Raw genomic sequence first — 22,522 nt, 5'->3', positions numbered from 1 at the left:
TCGTTATCTTGAATTTACTTATTAAATAGTGATTATATTAACCAAGAATATAACATTATTTATGAAATTTCCAACTGGCTTTTGTGTATTATCATCTAAAAATGCCCCCTTTTATATATCTATATATACATAGTACTATAGTAGCTCTGTAGGCACAATATAGGCACTTCAACCAAATCGTCAAAGGACATCTTTAGACAATGAACTTCATTGTGTATAACTTACAGCTCTCTAATTGATGTCCAAATGATCATTTCGATTTCTGCTATATAAGTATACTTGACAACTCTCACGTATTTGTTGTGTTTACTCTAGCACACACTGTATAAGCAACTATATACACTTGTTTTACTTGATTTCGTAGGTTATAACCAAGATTACATGATAAAATAAACAACACCTATGCCCCCATCAAAGTAATCATGTGTATTTAGGGGAAAAAGATAATAATATGATTATCAATTTTTTATTGTAACAAAACATGGGTATGTCAAATTAGTAACTTTTTTTAATTTAATAACACGGGCTTTTTGTTCCTATTAACTATAAAGTACATGGATTAGAATTAAATAATGAGTCAAACAGGACAAAAGAGAAAGTTAGGAGTATGTGCTGAAAAGTTGTTACTACCACTAACAAATATATATTATTACCATATGATTCAATATTTAATTTCAAGTGGTAAATAATGTGATACATAACTTTAATGGCCTTGTCTCCAACATGGGTTATGAACGCCACGCTTCTTTTCATGTGCTTTTTAATAATTAAATTGTGACCATATTATCACTTTTAAAAGTAATAATCCTATATACTTCTCTCAGTTTTGTTACATTTTTATACAAAATCATGTCAAAACTTTAAAAACTAGAGCCATCGTGTTGTGCAATGCGAAAGGGGTGCAATGCTCATCCACATAGACAGTTGGGGCATGAAACAATGTCCCCTTAGCGCTACAGGAGGTGTGAGGAGGAGAAAGGTGAAGGTGACTGCAAACGTGGGCCGATGTTTATTATTAACTGATATATAAACCAATAATTTATGTTCACCTCCCCAGTGGCGAAGCTTGAGATTTCGGAGCGGAGGGTCGAAAATGTATATACCCAAAAATTTCTATAAAACTGGGGGTCGAAAACGTATATACCCAAAAATTTCTATACAAAAACTACATACGCTCCACTACTGAGCAAAAAGTTCGGAGGGTCGACCGCCCCCTCCCGCCCCCACTATGCTACGCCCATGCACCTCCCTTTTTATTTCTTCATTTTTTTTATTACTCGTCCACCACATTTCACATTGCCACACCCTATCTTAGTGAAAGGTAAAAAGTAAAACTAACAAGTGAGACTACCTTTGCGGTTCTGTCTACGTGACGCCTACATAATACTTTTTTTTTCATGCTTCACCTCATCAAAACACATATTCTAACCAAGTATAAAAAACTATACTGTTCTTGTGTAATTATAACTTTTTCTGAATAGAGAAAGATTCTATGATTACAAAACATGACGAACAAAGATCGCTAAAACTCCTTCATCAAATATTGTGTATTTCTTTGTGAGGGTTAAGGGTGACCATTCCAATTATTGGACCTTGTAATGCATATTGAGATGGGTCATAATTGGTCAAGGTAATACGCATTGACCATCTAACTACATCTACATGTTATGTTTGGGATGAGGCTGCTTTTCGTAAAGTAATCCTCCACCTTTTTCTAATTAAATACTTTTGTTTTATCCGTTTGATGTATACGTATTGTCACAGCCCGCTAAAAATTCAGATCGCAAGTGCCGGGATTCCGGAATTTTCTAGGAGCTTCAAGGGACTTCTATGGCAGATTTTTGCCTTAGAAAATTCTGGATTCAAGGAACAAAAATATCATCAAAAGACTAGAGACTTCTTAGGAAAATATCCAAGATATTTTCCTTAATCCTTCTAGATTAGTCTTATGTAAATATCTTAGATATTATACTTAGAAATATCTAGATTAAGAATAATCTAGAACCAAAGCAACTAGTATAAATAGGTGATGCTAGCTCATTTGTAAATCACCTTCCAAGATTGTAACAAGCATCCTTTGTAAAGAGTTCTCAAAAGCAATACAAGTGTTCCTTTCATTCACAATCTTTGTTCCCTTTGTTCAAGTCATTGAATCGAGTTGCAAGTTGGTGTCAAGGCTGATCTTAGCACGGTGACTAAGAGCCGCACGTGGGTTGAAGGACTAACTCCGTGACAAGTGGTATCAGAGCACGTCGATTCATTGGGAAATGGCTGATACGGGCAACAAAGGAGTAGGCATCAATATTGCTGTTGATGAGACTCGTGGACGGGATGAAACACCCCATGGAGGGAAGAAACACCGTGGTGCATCTAAGGATAAGACCTTGGAGAAACGGGTTGCTGAGTTAGAGACCGCGATGACCGGACTCGGAGCTCAAGTTGATGGTGCACTTCAACGCTTGGATGAGATAGATACAAGCTTCAGCGACCTTCGTGATGGATTGAAGGCTGCTATGGAGTTGTTTCAAGCTGAGTTCCAGGCGAAGGTGAATGAGGCCATCAAGGAGGCTACAGACAAGGCAATTTATAAGCTTCGTAAAGACATGGATGACTTATCCATGGATATGCATCGTAGTCTTCTTGGCCTAGAGACCAAAGTAAACGATTGTAGCAGAGTCGTGGCTTCAACCGGAAGTAGCTTTGTGAGTATCACTCCAAGAATCGAAGTACCAAAACCAACACCCTTCATTGGCAAACGGGAAGCAAGGGCTGTTGATGATTTCTTATGGGAGATGGAGAGATACTTCGAAGGTGTAAATGTGATTGATGATGCCACGAAAATCAAGACGGTCACACTTTACTTAAAAGATACCGCGGGCCTGTGGTGGCGTCGTAAGCATGCGGAAATTGAAAAAGGTACGTGTATCCTTAACACTTGGGCTGATTTCGTTAGAGAAATCAAGAAGCAATTCTATCCGGAAAACGCAGAAAATGAAGCTAAGAGCCGGTTGAGAAAGCTGAAACAAACCGGCACTATCAAGGACTATATTAAAGAGTTCACTACACTTGTCCTTGAAATTCCGGATATGTCCGACAAAGATTCCCTCTTTTACTTTCTCGATGGCTTACAAGCATGGGCCAAAACTGAACTAGAAAGACGCGGTGTCCAAGATCTCTCTTCGGCAATCGCTATAGCCGAGGGCTTAACTGATTATAGCCGAAGAGAATCTAGGAACAAGGACCGCAAGAGTAGCCATGAGAAAGGTGGGGGAGAAAAATCAGCCCAAAACAAAGAAAGCACCACACGAAAATCTCCACCACAATGGAAGGCCCGGGACAAGAAGCCCTCAACCAAGGAAAACAAGTGCTTTATATGTGACGGGCCACATTATGCTCGAGAGTGCCCCAAGAGAGCTAGCCTGCATGCTATGATTGCCCAAGCCGAAGGTGGTCACGAGGAAGAGGATGTTTGCATGGGATCGATGCAAATATTAACGGCAATCAAGGCTATGGTTGAAACACGTCTGTCACCTAACAAAGGGCTACAATTCGTCCAAGCTAACATTTTAGGCAACCAAGTTCGGGCCCTTGTTGACACAGGAGCGTCTCATAATTTCATGTCTATAGAGGAAGCAAGGCGACTTGGTGTAAAGTTTGCTAAAGGAGCAGGAGCGATGAAGACCGTCAATACTAATGCCAAACCAATTCATGGGGAGGCCAAGGACGTTCAGATTCGTATTGGTGAATGGGCCGGACTTATCAACTTCTCCATAGTAGAGATGGACGACTTCAAGGTCGTGCTTGGCATGGAATTCTTCGATAAGGTACGGGCTTTCCCTATGCCGTTTGTTAACTCTTTATGTATCCTGGATGAGGGGAAGACTTGTATGGTGCGCACGGAGCGTGGGTCGAAGAACGGACCAAAGACCCTTTCAGCCATACAATTCAAGAAGGGATACAACAAGAAAGAACCATGTTACTTGGCGGTAGCAAAGGTCGACGAGGAAAAGCCCAAGGAAGCTGTGCCGATGGAGATCGAGAAGGTGCTAGAAGAATTCAAGGATGTCATGCCAACTGAATTACCCAAGAAACTACCACCTCGAAGAGAAGTTGATCACGAGATTGAGCTGGAACCGGGTTCTAAACCGCCATCGAAGGCCCCATATCGCATGCCACCACCAGAACTGGAAGAGTTACGAAAGCAACTTAAGGAGTTGTTGGATGCTGGCTATATTCGTCCCTCAAAAGCCCCGTACGGTGCACCGGTACTATTCCAAAAGAAGAAAGACGGGTCCCTCCGAATGTGCATTGATTACCGGGCACTTAACAAAATCACGGTAAAGAATAAGTACCCTATTCCCCTTATTGCTGATTTGTTCGATCAACTTGGCAATGCTAGGTACTTTTCAAAGCTGGATTTACGTTCGGGCTACTACCAAGTAAGAATCGCCCAAGGGGATGAAGCAAAAACAACATGTATCACAAGGTATGGCTCGTATGAATTCTTGGTGATGCCTTTTGGTCTTACTAATGCGCCAGCAACATTCTGTACTTTAATGAACAAACTCTTCCACCCCTTCCTTGATAAGTTTGTGGTGGTATACTTAGACGATATAGTCGTCTATAGCCGCACTCTAAAGGAACATATGGAGCATTTGCGGCAGGTTTTTCAGGTACTACGTGAGAACGAGCTTTATGTTAAGTTGGAAAAATGCTCGTTCGCCCAAGAGGAAGTTGAATTCTTGGGCCATAAGATCAAGGAGGGCCGACTCATGATGGACGACGCCAAAGTTAAAGCTATTCAGGCATGGGAGCCACCAACCAAGGTTCCGGAGTTACGTTCATTCCTTGGCTTGGTAAATTACTATCGTCGTTTCATCAGAGGATATTCCGCAAAGGCTGCACCATTGACGGATTTGCTCAAGAAAAGCAAAGCTTGGGACTGGGACCATCGTTGTCAAGCAGCTTTTGAAGAGTTAAAGGAGGCAGTCATGTCAGAACCGGTACTAGCCCTCCCTGATGTCTCAAAGCCTTTCGAGTTACACACGGACGCATCGGACTTTGCAATTGGTGGAGTACTTATGCAAGAGGGGCACCCGATCGCGTTTGAAAGTCGAAAGCTTAACGACACCGAGAAGAAATATACGGTGCAAGAAAAGGAGATGACGGCAGTCGTGCATTGCTTACGCACTTGGAGACACTATCTTCTCGGGTCAAGGTTCGTTATCAAAACCGATAATGTTGCCACTAGCTATTTCCAAACCCAAAAGAAATTAAGTCCCAAGCAAGCTAGGTGGCAAGACTTCCTTGCTGAATTTGACTATGTCTTGGAGTACAAGCCCGGGAAAGCGAATGTTGTGGCTGATGCACTAAGTCGCAAAGCCGAGCTTGCTGCCATTACACGCCCAACATTTGATATCCAAGACCAAATCAAGGAAGGCCTTAATCAAGATCCATTTGCCAAACATCTTGTCGCCTTAGCCCGAGATGGAAAGACGACACGGTTTTGGTTAAAAGGGGATCTTTTGTTCACCAAAGGAGACCGGCTCTATGTACCAAGATGGGGCAATCTCAGGCGATCTGTGATGAAGGAATGCCATGATTCTAAGTGGGCTGGTCACCCAGGCATTAAACGCACATTAGCACTGATCGGAGGCACGTTTTATTGGCCACGTATGGCAGACGATGTTGAAGCATACGTACATACTTGCTTAGTTTGCCAGCAAGACAAGATCGAGCAACGCCAACCAGGAGGTTTGTTAGAACCCTTACCAATCCCAAATGGCCCTTGGGAAAGCATTTCAATGGATTTCATCACTTGCTTGCCAAAGTCAGAAGGATCGGGGAGCATTATTGTGGTGGTCGATAGATTTTCCAAGTATGGAACGTTCATTCCAGCACCCGCCGATGTTACAGCAGCGGAGACTGCGAGACTTTTCTTTAAGCACGTGGTGAAGTATTGGGGCATACCGCAAACCATTGTCAGTGATCGAGATCCTCGCTTCACGGGGCGTTTTTGGTCCGAGTTATTTAAGATTATGGGGACAGAACTCAACTTCTCAACCAGCTTTCATCCCCAAACCGATGGGCAAACGGAGCGGGTCAATGCATTGCTCGAGTTATACCTCCGACACTATGTAAGTGCTAATCAACGAGATTGGGCTAAACTTTTAGATGTTGCACAGTTTTCTTACAACATGCAGCGGAGCGAAGCAACGGGAAAAAGCCCTTTCGAGATCATAACGGGACGTCAACCATTGACCCCAAATGCCTTAGCCGCATCTTATGATGGTAATAGCCCAGCTGCTTTTAAGAGTCTAAAGGAATGGCACGAACAGGCAGACTTCGCTCGTACTTCCCTTGACAAGGCGGCTAAGAAAATGAAGAAGTGGGCGGATGATAAAAGGCGACATGTGGAATTCCAAGTCGGGGACCAAGTCATGGTAAAACTTTTGCCACAACAATTCAAGTCACTAAGGGGCGTGCACAAGGGACTCGTAAGGAGGTATGAGGGACCTTTCCCAGTGATTGCTCGCGTTGGCAAAGTATCTTACCGACTTCAATTACCGCCCAAGTTAAAGATTCATCCGGTCTTCCATGTGAGTTATCTCAAGCCTTACCATGCCGACGAGGAAGACTTAGACCGAGGAGTATCCAAGCGGGCGCCAACGGCCGTTGTAACTTCATTCGATCGAGAGGTTGCCGAGATCGTATCCGACCGCACCATCCGACGACGAGGAGTGCCAAGCTACAAGGAATACTTGATCAAGTGGAAGAACCTACCGGATAGTGAAGCAAGCTGGGAAACAGAAGACTCATTATGGCAGTTCAGAGACGAGATCAAGAAGTACCATGAAGACTCGACGAGGACGTCGACGGATTAGGTGGGGGAGAATGTCACAGCCCGCTAAAAATTCAGATCGCAAGTGCCGGGATTCCGGAATTTTCTAGGAGCTTCAAGGGACTTCTATGGCAGATTTTTGCCTTAGAAAATTCTGGATTCAAGGAACAAAAATATCATCAAAAGACTAGAGACTTCTTAGGAAAATATCCAAGATATTTTCCTTAATCCTTCTAGATTAGTCTTATGTAAATATCTTAGATATTATACTTAGAAATATCTAGATTAAGAATAATCTAGAACCAAAGCAACTAGTATAAATAGGTGATGCTAGCTCATTTGTAAATCACCTTCCAAGATTGTAACAAGCATCCTTTGTAAAGAGTTCTCAAAAGCAATACAAGTGTTCCTTTCATTCACAATCTTTGTTCCCTTTGTTCAAGTCATTGAATCGAGTTGCAAGTTGGTGTCAAGGCTGATCTTAGCACGGTGACTAAGAGCCGCACGTGGGTTGAAGGACTAACTCCGTATACTCGCTAACCCAATAAAATACAATCAAAGGGTCTAGTCTTGTAAACGAAGAAACTACAGGGACTAAATACCAACATTTGCCTCTGATGAAGCATCCTCATTAACGTTCACGTTCTTCCCCCTCACTGCACTCATTCCACAGTACACTGGCTCTACTCCCACCGCCGGTAACACCTTTCTCTCTCACACACAACAATGGTTGAACCACCGTCTCCACCACCACATTTCCTCTTCTTCCTCTTATTCTCCACCCTCTCTCTCCTCCACGCCACACCACAAACCACCACCCACCCAGACCTCCCACCACTAATCTCCTTCAAATCTTCCTCCGACTCATCCAACCAACTCACCTCCTGGAACAACTCCACCGATCCCTGCACCTTCTCCGGCGTCTCCTGTCTCCACAACCGAGTCACTCGACTCGTCCTCGAAAACCTCAACCTACACGGCCGGTTCGACTCACTCACCGCCCTCACTAACCTCCGTATCCTCTCTCTCAAAAACAACCAACTCACCGGCCCCGTTCCAGATCTCTCTAACCTCACCTCACTCAAACTCCTCTTCCTCTCCAACAACCAAATCTCCGACACCTTTCCGGCGTCCTTACCGTCGTTATCCGGCCTCTACCGCCTCGATCTATCCTACAACAACTTCTCCGGCGAGATTCCGGTCACAATCAACCGTTTGACTAACTTGTTAACCTTAAGGCTAGAGAATAACAAGTTTTCAGGTTCTATCAAAGTCGTGAACTTACAAAGCTTACAAGAGTTTAATATTTCTAGCAATGAAATTTCCGGTGAAATACCGGCCGTACTGTCGAACTTTCCGGAATCTGCATTTGCAAATAACCGGATATTATGTGGATATCCGTTGTCTAACTGTACGGAACCGGAAGTACCTGGTTTAACGGCGCCGTTAGGTCAACCGTTGGGTCATCCGGCTAACACGGTTGTAGCATCAACACCTAGCTCAATGCCGTCAACGGCGTTAATGCCGAATAGTAAAAAGTCAACGGGTCATCACGGTAGTGGAAAAATAAGCACTGTGGCAATTGTAGGGATTATTATTGGAGATGTGTTGGTTTTGGCGTTAGTGACGTTAATTTTGTATTGTTATTTCTGGAGGAATTTTAAAAATGGTAACGGGAAGTTAACGTCGTCAAGGATTTTAGAAGGGGAGAAAATAGTTTACTCGTCTAGTCCTTACCCGAACACGAACACAAACATGAATGTGAATGCGAACACGGGGTTTGAGAGGGGTAAAATGGTCTTTTTTGAGGGGGCGAGGAGGTTTGAGTTGGAGGATTTGTTGAGAGCGTCAGCGGAGATGTTGGGGAAAGGGGGGTTTGGGACGGCGTACAAGGCGGTGTTGGATGACGGTAATGTGGTGGCGGTGAAGCGGTTGAAGGAGGCGGCGATTGGTGGTAAACGGGAGTTTGAACAGCAGATGGAGGTGCTAGGGAGGTTACGGCATCCTAACGTAGTTAGTTTGAAGGCGTATTATTTTGCACGGGATGAGAAGTTGTTGGTTTATGAGTTCATGACTAACGGCAACTTGTTTTGGCTTCTTCATGGTATGTTGTTCTTACCGTTAATAAATTTGGTTGGTAGAATAAAATGTCAATTATGTGTAGAATGTTTTTTTTTTTTTTTTAACTCAGTTTTGGTAGTTTTGGTACATTGAAGTTTATGAACTTACTTAGAAGGGTCAAAAGTTGAATATTAAAGTTATTGAAAGAAACAAAAAGAAAAAGAAGCATAAATTAGGGTGCTCAACCATCACAAATATTCTTAATATACAATTTTCCCGTTTTAAGCTTTTTTGTTGTCTGCCCCAGTTTTAGCTTCGATGCATCTTTATGAAGTTTTTTTATTATTCTTTCATGTTTGGTGTCAGTAGTTAAGTTTTAGAGTATCCTAAATAATGTTCCTAAGACATGTTTCTATGACTTTAAACTGAATTTAGAACATTGTTAACTAAAATCAGAAATAGATCAATGGCTCTTGTTAAACTGTTCATAAACCCGCGTTAATGAACCAATGAGACATGTGTTCATGTCTGTATGTTTGATTAAATTAACAAAAATTTACGTTCACGTTCGTTCATTTATCAAATATATAAGCATTTACTTCTTGTTACATGCCCCAAACATATGATTGTGTTTTTGCTTATACGTCTTAAACTTGACGGGATAATTGATATAAGAACAAAGTGTTTTTGCTTTACATTTTATGCCGTTAGCCTTTTTGGCTAGTAGCACAAGGTGTTTATCTCCCCAAAGTGATACTGGTTCAAGTTCCATGAAGTGGACAATACGTGGATTTTGAGAGTAGATTTTATGGGTTATTAGTATTTACCTTTCAAAAAATGTATGAACCAAATAATGAGTTGATAATAACAAATTGATAAAATATTAAGGACTTGTTTGTCAATAATTGTTGACATCAAGGGCTGTTTCTGTTAAACCCTTAATATGAAGAGCATTCCAATAACATGGTCAAATAATATAAAAAAATGTACAACACTTCACAAGAGCTGGCCCCTACCCTTTCTTTTGATCTGGGAAACTGCAAAATCTGTTGTAACTTTTTCTTTCTTGCATGTTTTGCCCCCATCAACTTCTTGTCTTTTTCCTTTCTTAACCCTTGCATTTCTCCTTTCTCTATTTGTTTCTTTTCCAATTTTGTTCTTCAATCCTGTTACTCTTTTGTACCCTCCATTCATCAATACTTGTTATAAAAAAGTACATTCAGTCCTAACTATAAACATTACACGAAACTCTTGGTTTTATAAAAAATGTAACATGTTGGGTTTGTACTGAAGTGAAAATGATAGCTTACCTAAATTCTCATGGGTTTTTTGTTTGTGTCATAAAACAGGCAACAGAGGACCAGGCAGAACACCTTTGGACTGGACCACAAGGCTTAAGGTTGCAGCAGGTGCAGCCAGAGGACTAGTCTTTATCCACCACTTTAGCAGGTCACCTAAACTCACCCATGGCAACATCAAGTCCACAAACATCCTCCTCGATAAAACCGGAACCGCCTGCATTTCCGACTTTGGCCTCTCCGCCTTTGCCCCGCCAACAACCGCCCCAAAATCCAACGGTTACACCGCTCCCGAGTTACTGACAATTGACGCCCGTAAAACCACTCAGAAATCCGACGTGTACTCCTTCGGGGTCTTGTTGTTGGAACTTTTAACGGGAAAATGCCCGGCCATGGTGGACAATGGTGGGACCGGATACGGTGGGGCCGTGGACTTGCCAAGGTGGGTGCAGTCAGTGGTGCGGGAAGAATGGACCGCGGAGGTTTTTGATTTGGAACTAATGCGGTACAAGGATATTGAAGAGGAAATGGTGGGGTTGTTACAGATTGCCATGTCGTGTACCGCGGGTGCACCTGATCAGCGTCCTACGATGGGATATGTTTTGAAAATGATCGAGGAGATACGGGGCGTTGAGGTGTCACCGAGTCATGAGATGCTTGACTCGGTCTCGGACTCGCCTTCGGCTTCTGATGACACATGCCGAGCCAGTGAGTAGTTATGAGTTAGTTGGGGATATTAGTTTTTGTCTCATAGATCTGTTTGGGTTGCTGTAAAGTAGGGCTTACTTTTGTTTTTTAGTTTTATTTAATAAATTTAGTGTTTATTTATTTGTTTTTGACAAATTCTTTAAAAATAGTGTCGGTTTAAGATTCAATTGAGGTCTGATTTGTATCTTTGTGTTATGTCTGTGGTTGACATTAATTTTTTATGGTTTTAATGTTGGTCCTCATCAGCCACTTAGTGTTTGGATTCTGACAATGAGCCCGTACTATAATTTGGGCCTTATCTAAAAACAATTCCTCGCATTCTTCTAATATGACTTTTATTTTCGTGTAACATTTTAATGCCTACCATTTATCTTGTTTTTCTTATTAATTCTATTATTTACACTTCATTAATGCCTACCATTTATCTTGCTTTTTTATTAATTCTATTATTTACACTTCATATATATTTCATCTTCTAATTTTCATGCATATTATTCAAGTAAAAAAGATGTATTGTTCGTTGTGGGTGTTCTGGGTATTAGTTTTCAAGGACGTTGGTTGTGCTATGTTTCATTTGTGCCCATCTTAGTATCTTGCTAAGAGTGGGTGGTGTTTAGTGAATAAATGGCTTCGTCTATCCATTAAGAAAAAACCCTTAGTATTTATTAAACTTATGTGGCTATTTAGTAAACTTTTGTTTCTAACGAACAATTTATGATAACCGACGCTTATCTATGAGGTGGAGGTTGAGAATGTGATGTCAACAATTAGTAGTAGAACACTAGAACACATTAGAGAATGTGAATTATACATGTCACCTAATACACTTGATGAGAAAATGACCACCTCACCATCCACCACATAGGGAGGACCCGACTCTAGTCATTAAAGAACTAGTGGATGATAAATGGTGTCCTTAAATCGTATATGACCTCTAAATGTGTGTGCACATTTTGGGGGGATGTTAAATTTTGTCATATTATCTATTTAGGTTGATCTTAGTGCATGATAAAACCCTCATACAATACCTAAGTTGATAACCATCATCCCTTGAACAACTTCAAGATCATAGACACAAGTGATTTGCAAGTAATACATAGGATTCTTCTTCAAGATGCAACACACATTATCAGATTCCATTATACAAAAGTTCACACCTCACAATTATAACTCACTCGTCACTTGGTGTAAAATCGAATAGAATCACTTGTAATAAAGATTGGCTTAATGTCACAACTCCCCTAAATATTATTGTCTTATTGATCGCTATGAGCTAATAGAATGGCTTAATGTCATGACCCCCCCCCCCCTAAATATTATTGATCGCTATGAGCTAATAAGATATTTATAGGTTGCTTTTGACGGGGCTAAGACACACACGATCAATCAAATAAAAGACTAGAACACTCAACAATTCTGGATATAGAAAAATATGGCAAGAGATAATTCAATGATTTTATTGAAATTGTTGCATCTGTGGTTGGTAACAACCGAATACATATATAGAGGAAAATAAACATGGCTAGGATCCTATAATTAAGGATAAGATCACCACAAAAGATAACTATCAAAAATAATATTATTCTATATTCCCCCTCAAGATAAAGCATGTAAATTTGTCATGCTAATCTTGCCAAGAAGAAAAACAAGTTGCTGTCTTGAAAGACCCTTGGTTAACAAGTCGGCAATTTGCATCTTACTGCTTATGTTCATCGGGATAATTTCCTTTGACTCTACGCGTTCACGAACAAACAAACAGTCCATTTCAACATGTTTCATTCTCTCGTGATAAACGGGATTGTTTGCTATGTGACGAGCCGCTTGGTTATCACAGAACAAGGGAGTAGGCGAGGTGATGTGAACCCGTAGCTCACTAAGCAACCAACGTACCCAAATAATCTCGCTCACAATAGTGGCCATAGCTCGGTATTCTGCTTCAGCTGAAGAACGAGAGACAACGGATTGCTTCTTAGTTCTCCACGAGATAGGCGTACCCCCAAGTAAAAGGAAGTACCCGGTCCGTGATCTTCTGGTATACGGGCATCCTAACCAATCAGAGTCACAATAGGCGGATAATGTAGAATCTCCCGTACGCGAAAGAAGAACACCTTGCCCCGGGGTGGCTTTCAAATAACCGAGAATGCGATTAACTGCCTCCAAATGGTTGCTTCTCGGGTCCCCAACAAATTGACTCAGAATGTTAACCGAGTACGTGATGTCGGGTCGAGTTTCTTGCAAGTATAGAAGTCGCCCAACCAGGCGACGGTATTGACTAGCATCAACCCGTTCATTTTCTTTTCCTTTGTCTACCTTTAAACCTTGTTCAATCGGAGTCGAGCTGGGCTTGCACCCTATCTTTCCACTGTCCTCCAAAATATCCAACGTGTATTTCCGCTGACTAAGGACCAAGCCTTCTTTGGTTCTTGCAACCTCTATCCCGAGAAAGTATTTTAGGACCCCCAGATCCTTAATGCTGAAATTCTTATCAAGCTTCTTCTTAACTTCTTCAATCTTGGCTAGACAATTTCCTGTTATGATAACGTCATCCACATAGATTAGGATGACTATCATGACATCTTTGGCCTCAAAAATGAACAAAGAGTGATCTGCTTTGGATTGTTTGAAGTTCAAGCTCAAAAGAAATGTGGTGAACTTGTGATACCAATTTCTTGACGCTTGTTTCAATCCGTATAACGACTTTCTTAGACGACAAACCCGCGTCTCATTATCATTAGAAAAGCCTTGAGGAATCTTCATGTACACCTCTTCTTCGAGTTCACCGTGTAAAAAGGCATTATTCACATCGAGTTGGTGAATAACCCAGTCTCTTTTGACTGCCATTGCAAGAAGAGTTCGCATCGTAACCAACTTCGCAACCGGAGCGAAAGTGTCGTGATAGTCTATTCCTTCTTGTTGAGTAAAGCCTTTAGCAACAAGGCGAGCTTTGTATCTTTCTACCTCTCCATTTGGCTTGTACTTTATCTTGTAAACCCACTTCGAATCAATAGCCCGTTTTCCTTGGGGTAAATTCTCCAACGTCCACGTTCCATTTCTTTCCAAGGCTTTGATTTCACTTTTCATGGCTTCACACCACCGTATATCCTGTGAAGCTTCTTGAAAACATTTTGGCTCATCATTTTTAGTGATGGCCGCCAAGAAAGCCTTTTGCTTAGTTGAAAAATTGTCATAAGAAATAAAATCTGAGATGGGATAACGTACCACGGAGGAGGCTTGATTGGATGCTGGGTGTTGGACCGAAGGGGGAACATTGACAACGAAGTCCTTGAATTTTGAAGGCTGTGATCTTTTGCGAGTGGGTCTATTCTCAACTTGAATCTCGGCTTCTTCATTGGTTACATTTTGTTCTTCATTTGAAGCTTCAACATCAGCCTCAACATCATTGCCTTGACCCAAATTAACTTCAATCTCAGGCCAATGATCTATTTCAATTTCAGGCCCATGATTATCCCCATTTTGATCACTGTCTTGGGCCTCTGAATGGGCAGACTCATTTAGAGAATGGTTTTGATTTTGGGAGCAATTTAAGTGGGGTTCGACTGGTGGTTTTTGGTTTGTGCATGTGTCATCACATCCATATTCATGCAATTTCATGGGGTTCTCATTTTTGTCAACTTCTCCGCTTTGGATTTTTGTGAAAGGAAAAATCTCCTCAAGGAAGAGAACATCCCTACTAACAATAATTTTTCTAGTTTCAAGATCAAGTATTTTGTACCCTTTTGTTCTCGGAGGATATCCAATAAACACCCCCGGTTTCCCCCTTTGTTCAAACTTATCTCCTCTTGTGTTGAAATTTTTGAAATAAGCGAGACATCCAAAAACTCTAAGGTGGTTGTAATCGGGTTTAATTCCAAGAATTATTTCAAAAGGGGTTTTATTTTTAAGGACCTTGGATGGTAGACGGTTGATAACGTAAGCCGCGGTTAAAACACACTCCCCCCAAAATTGTTTAGGAAGTTTTGCACCGAACCTTAAGGCCCGCGCCGTTTCCAAGAGGTGTCGGTGTTTTCTTTCGACGACGCCATTTTGTTGGGGGGTGTGGGGGCATGTGGTTTCGAGTAACATTCCCTTTTTATTATAGAATTCCACCATGTCATTGGAAGTAAACTCCCCACCATTATCACATCTCAATCTTTTAACACATTTATCAAATTGAACCTCAACCATTTTACAAAAGTTTACAAGACATTTACTTGCATCGCTTTTGTGTTTAATGAGGAACACCCACACGGCCCTACTAAAGTCGTCAACTATAGTGAGGAAATAGTTGGCTTTAGTATAAGATGGTACCCGGTATCCCCCCCAAATATCACAATGGATCAACTGAAATGGTTCAATAGTTTTAATGAAACTAGAAGAAAAAGGTGTTCTGGCAAACTTGGCCATGACACAAGAATCACAAAAATTACCAAGTTCAGTAGTAATGGTACTAAGAAAATCAACTTTAGCTAGTTTTCCCTTCGAGGCATGTCCAAGTCTCTTGTGCCATGTCTCAATAGTGGTCCCAAAAGCTTTCTTTTCTTGCATCATCTTCATTCGGTACAGTCCCCCTTCGCATCTACCCGCTCCAATCAAGTTCCTCCTCTGCAATCCCTACATGACACAAAAGTCAGGAAAGAATGAAACGACACACTGTAGATCACGGCTAAGGCGACTAACAGAGAGTAGGTTGCACTTAAAATCTGGAATGTAAAGGACATTTTTCACTTTGGCTCCTCCAGGGAGAATATATTCCCCCTTTCCCTTTACAGGGATGGATTCACCATTAGGGATAAGGACAGGGCTTTCGAGGGGAGCTGCTTTCTCATTAATAAGAACATTAGATAAATGAGTTATGTATTCGGTGCAACCCGAATCGATAATCCACTCACCTTCGTCATTAGTTTTACAAGCCATATTAGCAAGAGATTTTGTGATTTCATCGTTACCCGAGCCGGAGAAATGTTTGAGAAGAGTTTGATAATTTTCCTGTGTCAAACCCGGTATCGAACTAGCATCTGTCTCCACACAAGCCGCCTTCCCTTTGGTCTTTTCACCCTTCTTCCCGGGCCACCAATCTGGATACCCGACTAGCCTGAAACATCCTTCACGTTTATGCCCATCTTTATTGCAAAAGGTGCAATGTTCGGTTCCGTCTCTTACCCCTTTCGCTCCACTCTTTTCTTTATTATGGTCACGGTCCTTCCTTTGGAATGCCTTAAATGCAGCGGCTTCAACGTTGCCTTTGCTTTCACTCGACACGGCCCTCTGCTTCTCATCATCATGCACCATATGATATGCGGCTGTGAGTGATGGGATCGGTTTAGTGGCCAATATTTGAGTCCTGATTACGGAGAACTCATTATCCAATCCCATGAGAAACTCATACAAATGCTCCTTGTCTTGATGTTCAAAAATCTTCTTCCTAACCTCACATTCGCATTTACCACATGAGCACTGTGGAAAAGGTTGAACTGATTGGGCCTCATCCCACAACGACCGAAGGCTTGTGAAGTCGGCAGACACCGAGTTTCCCGCTTGACGAGTTCCTGCAATCTTCTGCTTGATTTCATATGCCCTGGGGGCACTTTCTTTTCCGAACCGTTCATCGAGATCTGACCATATTTCTGACGCCGTGCTAGCGTATTTCACGCTATTACGGATGTTCTTTTCCATCGCGGTCGTTAGCCAACCTTTGATCATGGCATCCACACGCATCCATGGCATATAATCTTTGGATGATTTCTCCGGTTTCTTGATCGACCCGTCTACGAACTCTATTTTATTCTTAGCAAACAGGAAGTTCATCATCTCTTGCCTCCAATCTGCATAGTTGTAATCTGTTAGGACTTCGTTTACGTGTAATTGTTTGGGAAGATCGGACGGATGAAGATAGTACGGTGACTCATGAGAAATCGAACCACTGTACCCTTCTCCATCCTTGGCTTTATTTGAGGAATCATCTCCTGCCATGCCTCGATCTATCAAGAGCTAGGTAAAAGCCTGCTCTGATACCATATAGAAAAATATGGCAAGAGATAATTCAATGATTTTATTGAAATTGTTGCATCTGTGGTTGTGGTTGGTAACAACCGAATACATATATAGAGGAAAATAAACATGGCTAGGATCCTATAATTAAGGATAAAATCACCACAAAAGATAATTATCAAAAATAATATTATTCTATACTGGACCACAAAGGCATGGAAAGATTAGAAAGGAACTTGGAAAGGTGTGGAGACTTTCATAGAAACCTTTAGATCTATGAAGCTAGAGTGATATATAATTGAGTAGGAACTTACAGAGTAGGAACTTGAGTAGCATAAATATATAGTTGCCCCCATTGCACCACCAAAATTACCTCCAAAGATACTTGAAAATCATTTTGAAAAGCGTCCTTGTAATGTTGTCATAGCAATACAAATCGTTATTTAGCTAATAATATCTTGCGTTCTGTTGCAATGTCATTTGAATTACCTACAAGTTTTGGACAAAGGCGGAACCTAGTACACAACTAAGTGTTGCTAGGATCTGTCGAATGATAACTTCTTAAAATTAAGCTTGATAAGTATCACATCTCCAACAACTAGCAAATACTTGAAGGTTTTTAGAGGGTTGTAATGGGGCTTGGTTTAAAGTAGGAGTATTTGCAAAATGACCCGTAAAGTGGATACATTGGTATTCATCCTCTTTCTCAAACTTATAGATATTTTTCCAATGCTCTTTTTCTTTCATTTGACATTTTTTTTTTCAATCACCGTCCCCTCAAGGGGAGGGTGGTCAAGTCTTTGTTTTAGGTCTCCACTTTACTACCGCCCCCGATTTAACTATACACACACACAAAAAAAGGGGGGGCCCAAAACAAAGGCTTTATATGTAAACATTGACTTGGAGTTGGAATTATCACAAGCCATGAAACGGTTTGCCCTTAACTTACCCCCGCTTATTGAATATTAACATCATCATACTGCAATCACTTATTCCTTTTGGTCGTTCATCTTTAATCCCATCTTGAAACCGAAGTCCGTAGGGCCATTCTTCCTTGTTCCCATCTTGAAAACAAAGTCGAAAGGGATGACATTCGTAATACACATAACTAAATAAACATAACACGATACTTTTTAGGACATTTATATGTGTGTAAACGCCTAACTGTAAACATAACACAATACTTTTTACAGACATTTATATGTGTGTAAACGCCTAACTGTGGGGTTATGCCCAACAGTCACTCAGCCCACTAAAGTTTTGAAATAAGTATAGCTACATACATAGAGTACTACACTAAAACTTAATGTACTAGTTTTATCATTAACACCGTGCCTACATGGTGGGATTCACAACCCTAGCCCATATGTAAGAATAAGCCTGCTACTTTTATATGAATCTCTCAGCAGTAACACATAGTGGGTGTAACAATTTCCACATCATGTTATAACACATGGCTATCGTTGGCGTGTGGGACCGAGAATTACTCATCAAGGCTCTCTCTGATATTTGTGAATACGGAATACAAAATCTCTCTAGCCTTAAAACAACCATGTCTTTAACCCATGGCCTAGTGGTATGGTGATTGTCCCCCGCAACTGTGGTCTGGATTCAAATCCTTGCATACGTAAGTTGATAGGTGGTTTAGCTTTGAAAACTTGTTAAAAGAAATAATAACCATGTCTTTATTAGCAATTAGCTAGTATCATCTACGTAGCCTAATAATACCGACATCTTGTTTAATATTCTTACAAAGATTATGCCTAAAGAATTGTTAACCGTAATCAAGCTTAGTAAGGGCATGTTTGGGATTGCTTTTTGAAACGACTTATTGACTTGGGCCAAAGGCTTCACCAAATCACATATCCGGATTTGTTCTAGTACTATAAAAACAAATGTGTGGGGAGATCTAGTCCACAACTTTTGCATTGATAGATAACTCTAGTTCTAAAAGATCAAACAAGTGGCAACTCTATCCAACTTTTGAGTCATCAGATTTTCAAATTCAAATAAGCTTCATAAAGTACAAAAACAGGCGCTTTTTTATTTGCACGTTTAATATATCATTTAAAAGTTTAATAACTTAAACCATACACATTTAGAAAATCACTTTACTCATTGCCTAGTTCTTTCTGGCTTTAACAAAATACAACTTCCAAAAGAAAACTAAAAAAAATCCAATATATGATTCTATTATTAATCCGGTAAATCAGAATAACAAATAATTAATGAATACAAAATTGTGAAAGAGCTATGAGTTGAACTGCATAATCTTTGGTGCCAGTCTTAACAACCTGTCCAAAGCATGTGGTGTAAACTTTCTAGCAAACAAATGGCACGTCTCGTTACTTCTCCCATTGTACTCACAACTTCTTTCACTCCTCAACTTCTCCAAAAAATCCCGCGTAACATCGTACCTCGTGTACCGCGACGGATGAGGTCCACCTTTTGACCAATCGACATAAGTCAAAGTCCGGTTTGAATTCATTTCCCCATATTTAAGTGTAACAAACGTAGGCAAGTAGTGCTCGTCTGCATAACATGAACCGTTGCAATAGTCTTGAAAGGCCGGAAAATAAGTCTTGTCAGATATCACCTCAATTGCTAGCTCACGGCTCATTTCAAACCATTGTGACCCTTTTCGCCATTCGTGAAGTTTAACCGTCGGGTGCATTTTCCAGTTGTACCGCCCTCGACCAACTGGTCCCGCCAAGTCATAGGACTCGATATAACTATGTTTAGAGTTGATTAAATAAGAGTAAACCGTCGAGAAATTAAATAGCGGAATGCATGACTCCGAGAGGAGAACGAATCGTTGGTTTGAAAAATCGAGTAGCGCGTTAGCTAGTAGCCGACGCTCCGCTTCAACCATGCTTACTTTCCCCCATTCGACATCCTACATTTTATAAAAAAAAATGTAAATAAAAATTGTACATTACTTTTTACTAAAAATAACTTATGTAAAAAAAAAAGATAACTAAAGCAAGGGGTAAAAAGGTAAATTCACACCTTGCTGGGAATTCTCCGGCCATAAAAAACAGACTCTTCTGGCTCTGTCCAATTGGAAGACAAACCGGAACTATGAACATAAATGCTGAAAAGACCATCATGCCCTTTAAAAAACAAATCCCACAAAGGTGACAACAACACCGATCCCCTTGTCAAAAACATGAATGCCACCTTTGGTGTTTTTTCAAACGGATACTCGGTCACTCTAGGAACCATAGACGCTCTCCAAATCAACTCGTCTTCGGTCATTTCACGCGTTACATCCGTCAGATATGTACACTTTTCCATCCCGATCTCTATCTGTGACGTTGGTGGTGGTGGTGGAGATGGCGATGATACAACAACATTGGTATTGGTATCAGTATCAGTATCAGTATTGGTATTGATATAGGTATTGGTATCAGTATTGGTATCGGTGTTGGTGTTGGTGTTGGTGTTGGTATTGGTATCGGTGTTGGTGTTGGTGTCGGTGTTGGTGTTGGTGTCGGTGGATATTGATAATTGTGTGAATTGAAGATTGAATGAGACGTTTTTTAAATGGAAAGTGAGGATGATACCAAAACATAAACCGAAACTGAAAAAAATAATTACGGAGAAAAGATTTGATAAATGTAATCTAGCATTGAAGAGGGTGGATAGTGAGTTATGATTGTTGTTGATGTTGTTGATGTTCTTCATTGTGAAATGAATTTTTGAAAGTGGTGTTGTTGTATTGATGGGAGAAATAAGTGGAGAAAATGATTTGATTGGTGTAGCGAAAAGCAATCTGTCAAAAAGGTCGGACCCATGCGATGTTATTATATACAAGCGTGGGGGCTATTCGTGTCTCTAGATACATACTTTTTTTTTTTCTACTCGGTTTCCTTAGGGTGTAAGGGGCACCTTCGGTGACCCCTTTCGGTGACCTCATTCACATAAGAGGAACACCGCCACCATCACTTAGGTGAGTGGTTTGGGGGAGTGAAATCGGTGTGAAGTCACCGAAGAGAGGGAGGAGAGAAGGAGGAGAGAGGGAGGAGTGGACCAATGAAAAGTTTTCTTTTTTTTTTCTTTTTTTTATAATAATAAAAAACCAAATCACCTAAGAGGGGAGTGCCGCCATCAATTTAGGGTGTTAGGGGAGTTTAAGAGAGGAGTTGACGTGGCACACGATGATTGGTTATGTGTAAGAGAGGGGACTCCCCTCTTAGGGGAGTGCCCCTTAAAGAAAGAAATATTTTGTGACACCCAAAAACACTCTTTAAAAATATCTTTATTATAAGTGCTCTAAGACCATGTGTAGTGGTATAACACTATAATGCCCCCACCATGGGGCGTTTTGCGCCATGTGGCGTCCTAGTCAGCAAGGGGGCATTATAGCAAAAGTGGTGTAGTGGTATAATGCCCCATAATGCCCCATTCAATCATTTTACAATCATTTCACAATTATTTTTTTTTTAATTTAAAACATAAAATAACATTCATTAATTTAAAAAAAAAATTACATTACTTGAAAAAAAAATAAAAAAAAAAACTTAAAAAAAAAACCGAAACTAAAAAAAAAAGCTGAAAATAAAAAAAAAACAGAAAAATAACTGAAAAAAATAAAAAAAAAAACATAAAAAATTAATATCATCTAGAGTCCATATTTTTCTTTAATTTTTTGGCGACGCATTTGCGCAAGGATCAACGCGACGCATTTTTCGAAGTAGCTCCCAACACTTGTAGTACGTGAAAGGGCCTTTTGTCCTCTCGAACTCCTCCAAACTCTTCGTTAAAACCCCCACGTCACCTTCACCGCTCGGGCGATTATCGTAGTTACGTTGGAAGACTTCTTGAAACGCATGACACTTGTTGTTTATGTCGGTCCATTTGCTAGAAATCGAGTCTTTGTCCCGATGTTCGCCTTGACCCCACGTGCTAAAGAAGAGTGCACGAACCCTATCCCAAAAAACCGGACCCGTTTGAAAGTTTGCTACAAAAAAAAAAAAATAATAAGTTGTTTGTTAAAAAATAAAATAACAAAGTAAGTAAAATAATATTTATATAAAATATTTACCCGTCTCTTCGTCCTCCGAAATGTCGACATACGCCCGAGTCAACGCGTATTCCTCTTCCTTCGTCCATTTGATTATATTTTTTGTACGCCTCGGTGCGTCCTTATCCTTCTTCTTATGCGACCTTTTGCCGTGTTTCGATGTTTCTTGCACCGGTTCGGGTTGCGTCTCCGGTACGACTTCCACATCGGGTTCGGCTTCGGGTTGTGACGGTTGAGACCCGCCGGCTTGACCATAGCCGAAAGTTGGAGGAACAAACGGAGGGGCGCCACTTAAGTAAGCCGCGTAACTTAAAAAGCTCGGGTCCATGTCTTGAAGGTTGAATGGGGTTTGCGGTTGGGTTGTGTTCGGGTTTGCGGGTCTAGCGGGGACACCAAAAGGAGGGCGGAAAGGATGCATGGTTGTATAAAAATAAGAAGAAAGTGGGTTTTTTTTATAAAAGTTGGAAGAAAGTGGGAGAGTTTGTGAAGTTTTGTATAAAAAATGGTGTGAATGTGAGTTAAATATATATAGTGGGAATTATTTAAAATAAAAAAAATAAAAATAAAGAAAGTTACCGTTTGAGCAACGGTCGAAAGATG

The 22,522-nt window shown here is 40.8% G+C and overlaps 2 protein-coding genes across 2 annotated transcripts; one reads left to right on the top strand and one right to left on the bottom strand.

Annotated features, from left to right (window-relative positions):
* Positions 1 to 6,315: 6,315 nt before the first annotated feature.
* LOC110926244 (probable leucine-rich repeat receptor-like protein kinase At1g68400) lies at positions 6,316 to 11,103 on the top strand. The gene is made up of 2 exons (XM_022169999.2): positions 6,316 to 8,945; positions 10,252 to 11,103. The coding sequence occupies exons 1-2, from the start codon at positions 7,568 to 7,570 to the stop codon at positions 10,914 to 10,916; spliced, it is 2,043 nt and encodes a 680-aa protein (XP_022025691.1). The 5' UTR covers positions 6,316 to 7,567; the 3' UTR covers positions 10,917 to 11,103.
* A 7,963-nt stretch (positions 11,104 to 19,066) lies between these two features.
* Positions 19,067 to 20,671, bottom strand: LOC110922771 (glycosyltransferase BC10). The gene is made up of 2 exons (XM_022166974.2): positions 19,906 to 20,671; positions 19,067 to 19,792 (listed from the first exon to the last, which is right to left on the bottom strand). Exons 1-2 carry the CDS (start codon positions 20,581 to 20,583, stop codon positions 19,148 to 19,150), a joined length of 1,323 nt encoding a protein of 440 aa, XP_022022666.1. The 5' UTR covers positions 20,584 to 20,671; the 3' UTR covers positions 19,067 to 19,147.
* Positions 20,672 to 22,522: the final 1,851 nt, after the last annotated feature.

This window comes from Helianthus annuus, chromosome 17 (genome assembly GCF_002127325.2).
Source record: "Helianthus annuus cultivar XRQ/B chromosome 17, HanXRQr2.0-SUNRISE, whole genome shotgun sequence".
Lineage (NCBI taxonomy): Eukaryota > Viridiplantae > Streptophyta > Magnoliopsida > Asterales > Asteraceae > Helianthus > Helianthus annuus.
Note: the sequence above shows the minus strand (reverse complement) of the source record. Positions and strands in the feature narration are given on the sequence as shown.